This window comes from Oncorhynchus masou, chromosome 8 (genome assembly GCF_036934945.1).
Source record: "Oncorhynchus masou masou isolate Uvic2021 chromosome 8, UVic_Omas_1.1, whole genome shotgun sequence".
Taxonomy (NCBI): Eukaryota; Metazoa; Chordata; class Actinopteri; order Salmoniformes; family Salmonidae; genus Oncorhynchus; species Oncorhynchus masou.
The window spans coordinates 12,847,698-12,858,068 of NC_088219.1; the positions used below are offsets into that span (position 1 = coordinate 12,847,698).

Genomic DNA, 10,371 nt, shown 5'->3' on the forward strand with positions numbered 1-10,371 from the left:
TGATGTTAGTTTCTGTGGTTATCATAAAGACATATAGAGGAATATGATGTTAGTTTCTGTGGTTATCACAAAGACATATAGAGGAATATGATGTTAGTTTCTGTGGTTATCATAAAGACATATAGAGGAATATGATGTTAGTTTCTGTGGTTATCACAAAGACATATAGAGGAATATGATGTTAGTTTCTGGGGTTATCACAAAGACATATAGAGGAATATGATGTTAGTTTCTGGGGTTATCACAAAGACATATAGAGGAATATGATGTTAGTTTCTGGGGTTATCACAAAGACATATAGAGGAATATGATGTTAGTTTCTGGGGTTATCACAAAGACATAGAGGAATATGATGTTAGTTTCTGGGGTTATCATAAAGACATATAGAGGAATATGATGTTAGTTTCTGGGGTTATCACAAAGACATATAGAGGAATATGATGTTAGTTTCTGGGGTTATCACAAAGACATATAGAGGAATATGGTGTTAGTTTCTGGGGTTATCACAAAGACATATAGAGGAATATGATGTTAGTTTATGGGGTTATCACAAAGACATATAGAGGAATATGATGTTAGTTTCTGGGGTTATCACAAAGACATATAGAGGAATATGATGTTAGTTTCTGGGGTTATCACAAAGACATATAGAGGAATATGATGTTAGTTTCTGGGGTTATCACAAAGACATATAGAGGAATATGATGTTAGTTTCTGGGGTTATCACAAAGACATATAGAGGAATATGGTGTTAGTTTCTGGGGTTATCACAAAGACATATAGAGGAATATGATGTTAGTTTCTGGGGTTATCACAAAGACATATAGAGGAATATGATGTTAGTTTCTGGGGTTATCACAAAGACATATAGAGGAATATGATGTTAGTTTCTGGGGTTATCACAAAGACATATAGAGGAATATGATGTTAGTTTCTGGGGTTATCACAAAGACATATAGAGGAATATGATGTTAGTTTCTGTGGTTATCACAAAGACATATAGAGGAATATGATGTTAGTTTATGGGGTTATCATAAAGACATATAGAGGAATATGATGTTAGTTTCTGGGGTTATCACAAAGACATATAGAGGAATATGATGTTAGTTTCTGGGGTTATCACAAAGACATATAGAGGAATATGATGTTAGTTTCTGTGGTTATCACAAAGACATATAGAGGAATATGATGTTAGTTTATGGGGTTATCATAAAGACATATAGAGGAATATGATGTTACCCACTGGGCACAGACGTCAGTTCAACATCTAGCTTTGATTTATACTTGGTTGAGTTGTCAACTAATGTGAATTCAACAACAAATGTCACCATGTCATTGGGTTTAGGTTAAAGGTTGGGTGTAAAAAAAACAAATGCCCTTATGCTGATGATTTATTGTGAATCCAATGAGTTTTCTACGTTGAATCAACATCATCACATCGATTTTTGGGGGGTTGAAATGACGTGGAAACAACATTGCCTCAACCAGTTTTTGGTTTTCACAAAGAAGTAAAGAATCTGACGTTACTTTCTGTGGTTATCAACAACAACAACAAATAAGTTGTTTCATTTCTTAGACATTCTCAAAAACATTCCCAAAACAGGTCAGTTAATTAGTAGTCCATTAACCCACAATTGAGTAGGTCAAAGTATACATGCAGCATGTTCAATTCACTTAGCTACACACTACGTATAGATGTACTGGAACATTTAACAAATACCATAGAACACAATAGTCTTACATCCAAAAACATCTAAAGGCACAGACAAAGAGATGCACAATAGTAAATATCATTTTCCCTTTTCACAAGCACACACAGGTGTGAAAACGGATATTGCTGGCTCAGAATATTGTTGCAGTGTTAAATGTATAGTCAGGATTGGGGAGTAACGGATTACATTTAGAAAGTTACCTACCCAACCCTGATAAAGGCTACATGTGACTGAGTGCCATTCACTTTCCCAGCTCATATTCTATTGGACATTATCCTTGTATTCAGTTTCTTGAAAAAGGATCTCAGTTTACCCAGCTTGCATTTCTTCTTCCTTTTATTCCTCCCCTTTTTGTAGACCCCGTTCCATTTCTGCTCGTCTTCGTCCCCCCCGACCCAGGGTACCCAGGCTCCCCCGTTGCGGTCTGGGTTGGCCCGGGGGTCGTCAGTTGGGAATCGGACCGGGACGGCAGTGTGGTTGTAGTAGGCCAGACGTGCTAACAGCTGTTTGACCACATCAGGCCTCTGCAGCGCCAGGTCACTGCGTTCATAGGGGTCTACTGTGATGTTAAAGAGCCACACAGACTTCCTTGTTCCTCCAGTGTTCCGCTCCAGGGTCCACCAGCTGCCGGGGAAGTTGGCCAGTACCTGTGGTGGGACCCAGTCTCCATGGCCCGGGTCCCCTGTTAGCAGCTTCCAGTCCCCCACCCGGATGGCAGCCTGTACCGTGGTGTCCCACAAATGCTGGGCCTCCTGCCCAGAACCAGATGGGGGCAGGCCAGTGCGCCGATGGAGCGGGTCAATGTTATGGAGTATCTCCAGGCGTGGAGACTCTTTGCCTTCACTGATGGTTGGCCACACATTGTAGCCATCCAGACCCTCAGTCAGTGACACGTTACCCCCAGCCAAACCCACCAGGGTTGGATACCAGTCAGTGATGTGCATGAGGGCCTTGGAGACCCTCCGCTTGTTACGCAGCAGTGGGCTGTGTACGAAGCCCACCCCACGGACACCTCCCTCCCAGTAGGTCCCCTTACGTCCCCGTAGGGGCCAGTTACTCCCCCCAGTGAACGGCTGGGCACCGTTGTCAGTGGAAAAGATGAGCACACTGTTGCGGTAGTAGCCGTACTTGCGCAGAGCGTAGGTGACATTGCGTACAGCCTCGTCTACGATGGACACCAAGGCTGCGTACTTCCTTCTGGCTACGTTCCCCATCCCGCGGTAGGGGTAGATGTAGGCCTTGGGTGACTGAAGGGGCGTGTGGACAGCCTGGAGGGAGAGGAACATGAAGAGGGGCTGGCGGGACGGGTCGTGAGTGGACAGGATCTTGCGTACCCTCTGTGTGTAGAGGTGGGTGGAGAACTTGCCTCCACGGCCCCAGGCCACGGTCTCCCCCTCGTGGAGGTCGTAGCCACACAGGCCTGGTCCGTCGCAGGAGCCATACGTGTAGTAGTCCACGCTGCCCGTCAGAGAGCCAAAGTAGCTGTGGAAGCCTCTGCGTGTGGGCAGACACTCCTTCCTGTAGAAGCCAAGATGCCATTTGCCCACCATGTGAGTAGCGTACCCTGCTTCCTGTAGTCGCTGTGGGAGTGTGGTCATGTCCAGGGGGAGGCAGTTGGGCTGTCGAGGCCGGATGATGGAATGCTGAAGGCCTGTGTGGATCTGGTATCTGTGTAAAGAGAAATAATATCCAATAACAAATCGTAATGATCCTCACTGATTATGTACAAAACACGTTCAGCTGGAACTGATTCCAAAATATAGTCATGATGCTTAGAACAGCCTTACTGAAGATACTCTGTCATTACAGATAAGTAACCATTTACCAACCATGTGGTTGACAAAGCTTGTTTAACAGCCTGACTACAGCTTTCAAGCCATAAAAGGCAACGAATGAAGTCAATTAGTCTTTAAGGAACCACTCATGTAAACATAAGTGTTTGTTTTCTGCCAGGAGTCTGCTTAAATGGAAGGAGAAGGGTATTACTTGCATACTGTGTGAGGATACACTCTGAAAAAAAGGAGTTCAGAAATATTATTTGGCTGTTCCTATATGATAACCTCTGTGGAAAGGGTTCTGCATGGAACCCAAAAGAGTTCTACATGGAACCAAGAGTTCTAACTGGAACCAAAAGGGTTCTACCTGGAACCAAAAGAGTTCTACCTGGAACCAAAAGGGTTCTACCTGGAACCAAAAGGGTTCTACCTGGAACCAAAAAGTATTCTTCAAAGGGTTCTCCTCTGGGTACAGTCAAAGAATCCTTTTAGGTTCTAGATAGCACCTTTTTTTCTAAGAGTGTTACGGGTGAGAAAAGGAATGTTGCAGAAATATGAAGAACAGGTATAGCCTCCTACTGAACTATAATAAACACTACGATGTCTGTGCTGATGCCACTAATAGAAATACCAAACCATTCTACATAAAAAATATTGCATTTTTCATAAACCTTGAACATTTCCCTATTTTTAGTAGCGTGTAGTACTTCAGTTACATTATACAACGTTAAAACACTTGTACCTTGTCCCTGTATAAGTGTTGACTGGCCGCTCAGGTTATTTGCATGGCCTGATATTTGGGTGGTCTGCACTGCAGTAAGCATGCAGACACACTCCACTTCCTTCAGGCAAGCCCCTTCCCATATACGACCCGCACTGAGTCAAATGAGCCCCTTCCCATATACGACCCGCACTGAGTCAAATGAGCCCCTTCCTCCCATGATCCACACTGGGTCTGAATGATCCCCTTCCTCCCATGATCCACACTGAGTCTGAATGATCCCCTTCCTCCCATGATCCACACTGAGTCTGAATCATCCCCTTCCTCCCATGATCCACACTGAGTCTGAATCATCCCCTTCCTCCTTCGACCCACACTGGATCTGAATGAGCCCCTTCCTCCTACGATCCACACTGAGTCTGAATGAGCCCCTTCCTCCCATGAACCACACTGAGTCTGAATGAGCCCCTTCCTCCCATGATCCACACTGGATCTGAATGAGCCCCTTCCTACTACGACCCACACTGAGTCTGAATGATCCCCTTCCTCCCATGAACCACACTGAGTCTGAATGAGCCCCTTCCTCCTACGATCCACAGTGATTCTGAATGAGCCCCTTCCTCCCATGATCCACACTGAGTCTGAATGATCCCGTTCCTCCTATGAACCACACTGAGTCTGAATGAGCCCCTTCCTCCTTCGACCCACACTGGATCTGAATGAGCCCCTTCCTCCCATGATCCACACTGAGTCTGAATGAGCCCCTTCCTCCTACGATCCACAGTGATTCTGAATGAGCCCCTTCCTCCTTCGACCCACACTGAGTCTGAATCATCCCCTTCCTACCCAACCCACACTGGATCTGAATGAGCCCCGTCCTCCTACGACCCACACTGGATCTGAATGAGCCCCTTCTTCCAACGACCAACACTGAGTCTGAATGAGCCCCTTCCTCGTACGACCCACACTGATTCTGAATGAGCCCTTCCCTCACAACCCACACTGGTTCTGAATGAGCCCCTTCCTCCTATGACCCACACTGAGTCTGAATGATCCCCTTCCTCCCATGACCCCACACTGGATCTGAATGAGCCCATTCCTCCTGTGACCCACACTTGATCTGAATGAGCCCCTTCCTCCTACGACCCACAGTGATTCTGAATGAGCCCCTTTATCTAACGGCCCACACAGGGTCTGAATGAGCATGTGGTGATAGGGTCTACTGAGAGTTGATGTAAAGGGTGATGCAGTGCAGATATACACACGCATACAAAGAAACATTCCACGGCTCTATTCCCTCCCTCCCTATCTCCTTACCTCCCTCACTCCCATCTCTAACTGTAAATGGGCCTGTTTCTGGATGTCGAGTGGATGGCTATTACAAAATTATACTCTTTTTCAGTAAGATCGTGTGTCATGTCCTCACTCCTCAGCCTAAAAAATAAGTGTGTTGCTCCTAGCTGTTCATCAACTCCTCTTGCTCTTGTTCATTACCTGAGTGTTGCCAGGGAGACAACAGCTAATTACACTCTCCTTTCAAAAGCACTGAAGATCCAGATCTAGATTGAACTGTTCCCCCAGTGACAGGCTTCCAACCGACCCCATAACACACACACACACACACACACACACACACACACACACACACACACACACACACACACACACACACACACACACACACACACACAGTGCTCTGATGGCCCCACAGCTGTTGTCCAGCAGCCCAGCAGCAGCTGTGTGATATGCCAACATCACCACTCCTGAAAAGTACTTCATGCAAACGCCACAACTGAGATTGCTAGTAATCCGTTCTCACCCAAAAATATTTAGCAACCCTACATTTTCTCAATAAGACCTCCCCAAGTTGTGAACTTTAAAAGACGTTCAGGCATATCAATAAGTACAACCTTCTCTGAGTACTTCAATAGAGGTTGTTATCGTCCTACGCTGGTGCTCATATGGTTGTTATCGTCCTACGCTGGTGCTCAAATGGTTGTTATCGTCCTACACTGGTGCTCATATGGTTGTTATCGTCCTACACTGGTGCTCATATGGTTGTTATCGTCCTACGCTGGTGCTCATATGGTTGTTATCTTCCTACGCTGGTGCTCATATGGTTGTTATCGTCCTACGCTGGTGCTCATATGGTTGTTATCGTCCTACACTGGTGCTCATATGGTTGTTATCTTCCTACGCTGGTGCTCATATGGTTGTTATCTTCCTATGCTGGTGCTCATATGGTTGTTATCTTCCTATGCTGGTGCTCATATGGTTGTTATCGTCCTACGCTGGTGCTCATATGGTTGTTATCTTCCTATGCTGGTGCTCATATGGTTGTTATCGTCCTACGCTGGTGCTCATATGGTTGTTATCGTCCTACACTGGTGCTCATATGGTTGTTATCTTCCTACGCTGGTGCTCATATGGTTGTTATCTTCCTACACTGGTGCTCATATGGTTGTTATCGTCCTACGCTGGTGCTCATATGGTTGTTATCTTCCTATGCTGGTGCTCATATGGTTGTTATCGTCCTACGCTGGTGCTCATATGGTTGTGTTTATCTGGTCTCTGCTTGCTAGAGTAGATGAAGCAGCCCTCAACTGTTGTTTCACAATACTGGCCTCTCACCCTGCAGCTCTCCACAGTCCATCTCAACAACAGATGTTTCTGCTCATGTACCTGGGGTAGAAAGTGAGTTATCTACAGCATTTATCTTCCCCAACAGTTTACAGCTATTTCCTGGTAAAGTACACCAAGTGCGTGACTATGTGCAATATGTACGTATCCCTCACCTCTATTGTATATGTATTCAAACCTGGTTCAATGTCTGTGCAATGGTTTTCTGAGACTTACGGGACAGCCAGGGTTTACCCTGTTTCCCAGGGGAAAACAAAACGACTTTGTTTAGATTCCTGACAATTCTTATTGACTTATGAATGATCTGCAGACTAACTCATCTGTTATGACTGACTATAGCTGCCAACAGGATAACTTCCAGTAAATGCTGCTGTTGTTCTGTGTTGCACTGGATGAAGATCACTATGGACAGCTCAATAGTGCAGAACGTTTACATAGCAACAGTTGTTTCCAGCGCTGGGGGAGACATTTATAAGCACTCTACGTGATTAAGGGCATTGTACTGTTCTGACTGAGGCCCTATGGGGAACACCAGTTGGCTAATAATGGAATGCATTTTAACATGCACATATTTATCTCTAAACGCACCCTGCATCTTGATCATGATGTGATGCATCACAACTTTATGTAGTTTATCAATACATAGGTGTATAATTAGGAAACTACATTGTAATTCTTCACCTGGATGTAAACCGTAATTACAGATAAAATGTAGCCTTCATAAAACAATAAGTGTAACGTTGTGATCAAGAGAAAAACTAACATTTTCTTAATTCTGCAGAATCTCTTATCCAGAGCGACGATGTTTAAGTGACTTGCTCAAGTGCATATCGACAGATTGTCTTCGACAAGTCGGCTTTAGGAAGTGCTCAAAAATTGAAGCCAGATGCTGACGCAAACTGAGGTTATGCTAGGTCATTTTTACGTCTGCTACGTTAGGTATAGGTTTGTGTTTACCTGCCCGTGATCAGCTGACTGCGTGACGGAGTGCAGATAGGTTGAACGTAATAATTCTCCAGCTTCACCCCTTCCGAGGCCAGTTTGTCTAGAGTTGGAGTACGAATGTTTGGGTTGTGGTAACCTATGTCATTGAAGCCTTGGTCATCCGTCAGTATGAATATGATGTGTGGTGGTTGTTTGGGCTCAAAAGTAATAGAGGGATCGTTTTGAGTGTGCTCCTCCACTTTATTCGGCTTGATCCATTCCATGGATAGGTAGCCAAAACTGAGCAAACTGACCATTGAGAGGCTGGTAGCTGCGTGCATTTTTACAACTTTAGATTGTAATTGGACATAAGAGTCGTTACGGTCCTCGCACTATAGTACTCCTCGCACTCTGTATCACACACATTCTTGAAATTAAACGAATACACACGCGCGTAACGTATCCAAGGATGCAGAGTGGAAACAGATGAAACCTTGTTATCGCCACAGATTCTCATTCGTCATGACCGTCCAGCGTTTACAATGTCCAAGCTTCTGTTCTGTAAAATTGGGCTCTAAACTTTGAACGCTACTCCTGCACATTAGAACGTTACAATTAGCCTACCTATACATTTTCCACCGATCCTCCTTCTCAGTGGTTGCTGTTACTCCGCCTGCGTCTCAGCACAGAATTTGAAACAAGACCCTTCATAGACCCATCCCTCCGCCTCTGGTACAATGCAAGCCCCGTGCTCCTCATCTCAAGGAAAGTTGGCTCCATTGCATTGAAAAAAGAGCATCCCATTCATTTTACTATGCAAAAATGTATTCAAGGGACCATGCAAAGACCTTACATCTAAAAATCTCAGATTATAGGTAGAAAAACTTTATTATCAAAGTCGACCTACTACAATTAGGCCTATGTTGTGTTCAAGTATGCCAATACTATTGACCCTTCTATATTTCAAAGGTTGTAAGACCTTATATCCCTTGCAGACTATAACCTTTAGTGTACTAATGATTATTCTGAGTTATCCTATATTTAATGGCATGATTATAACTATAGTATCAACGTTCGAATGGGAGTAGCTATGTACAGTAGGCTTCAGTCAACCTACAATTAGGTCTATGGTGTGGCTACTGCTACATTCTAAAGGTTGCAAGATCACGGACCATACCCCTTAGAGAGCAGAGTCATGAAACAATGGACCCATCATAATCATTCTATGTGTGCAGTAATCTAGCAATACCTGATATATCCCATTATATAAGTCATGCCTTAGGATAGGGTGTGGCTTGACAGAGAGGGTAGACACAAGGTTGATGGAGCATCAGATTTACCTGTCTGCTTCAGAGCAACCTGCACTCTTCATACTTGTGTGTTCACATGGAACGTTTCACCCTGTCAAATCAAAAACACACCCTCACGAGCTCTTCCCTCTATACCCCTGGGCACAATATTAACAGTACAGTGCAACTACCAAAGGTTTATTCTCCACGCACAGCAATTTATACTTGCTGTTTCACTGCTATACCACCACCAAAAAGTGGTCTTAGCACAATGTTTTGTATCAGTGTCAAAAATCCAGCAATGTTGCCTGACTAAAATCTATGCCTGCAACTGTTTACTTTATTAACGCCTGTTTGCCAAGACTAGAAGAACCTGGTTACAAGCCACAGAGCAGAGGAAGGGGCAGCTGGATATTTCTGGTGCACCTGGGCATTGGGAGACAGACAGTGCAGGTTGTTATACAACTCTGTACCATTCCACCACTGAACATTGCTTTTCTCTCTCCAGTCCACTGGAGAGGGAAGTGCTTCAATCTCAGTTCATAAGAGCTGCCTTTCATAGTTCCGTTACTGAGGTTATTGAAACTTTCTGCTTGCCTTCTGTCCTTGAAAGTCCTACCCTCCCACACTACACAGGAAATAGGTATTTATAAAGAGACGGCTTTAATAACTGCAAAACTGTACATCTTTGTGAAGGGGGAAATTCCAACTAAACAGAGAGTACGAGAGTGAACTTTATTCATTTTCTATTGAATTGATGGATTCATTGTCCTCTGTGGTGGTGGGGGTGTATCAGGCCACAGAATATGGACAGTAGATGCATGTGCAAACTTCCTCATTGGAGAGCTGCTTTGAGCAGGGTGTTAGTCTTTAGTAGACTGCAATAATACCAAACCATTCCTCGGATTTGTTCTGGCGTTAAATAAGGTTTCCATGGAACCTTGCGTCTACACTGATTGAAACAGGTTTAATGACAGAAGTTCCTCTGTAAACCCATGTAAGGTTGTTTTTGCAGGGGGAAAAGATTTTCTTCCTTTCTCCTCTCTCCCATCCCTTGTCGCAAAATAACAGCCAACAGGAGAGTTGTCAATGGGCATTCATTTCCCCTTTACTAGAGTAGGTGGCAGGTAGCCTAGTGATTAAGAGTGTTGAGCCAGTAGCTGAAAGGTAGATGGTTTGAATCCTTGAGCTGACTAGGTGAAAAATCTTTTGATTTGCTCCTGTAAGTCACTCTGGATAAGAGCATCTGCTAAGTTACAAAAATGTAGAGTTAGTTTTTCGCAAGTCTAATTCAATGGAATAGTCCCTGT

The 10,371-nt window shown here is 44.2% G+C and overlaps 1 protein-coding gene across 2 annotated transcripts; it reads right to left on the bottom strand.

The window, feature by feature from the left end:
- Window positions 1–1,170: 1,170 nt before the first annotated feature.
- On the bottom strand, window positions 1,171–8,491 carry arsib (arylsulfatase family, member Ib). Of its 2 annotated transcripts, none has more exons than XM_064971498.1 (2): window positions 8,397–8,491; window positions 1,171–3,380 (listed from the first exon to the last, which is right to left on the bottom strand). In XM_064971498.1, the coding sequence occupies exons 1-2, from the start codon at window positions 8,402–8,404 to the stop codon at window positions 1,967–1,969; spliced, it is 1,422 nt and encodes a 473-aa protein (XP_064827570.1). In that variant the 5' UTR covers window positions 8,405–8,491; the 3' UTR covers window positions 1,171–1,966. The 2 variants fall into 2 exon arrangements, with proteins under 2 accessions (XP_064827570.1, XP_064827569.1); XM_064971497.1 differs by having other exon boundaries at window positions 7,806–8,491.
- Window positions 8,492–10,371: the final 1,880 nt, after the last annotated feature.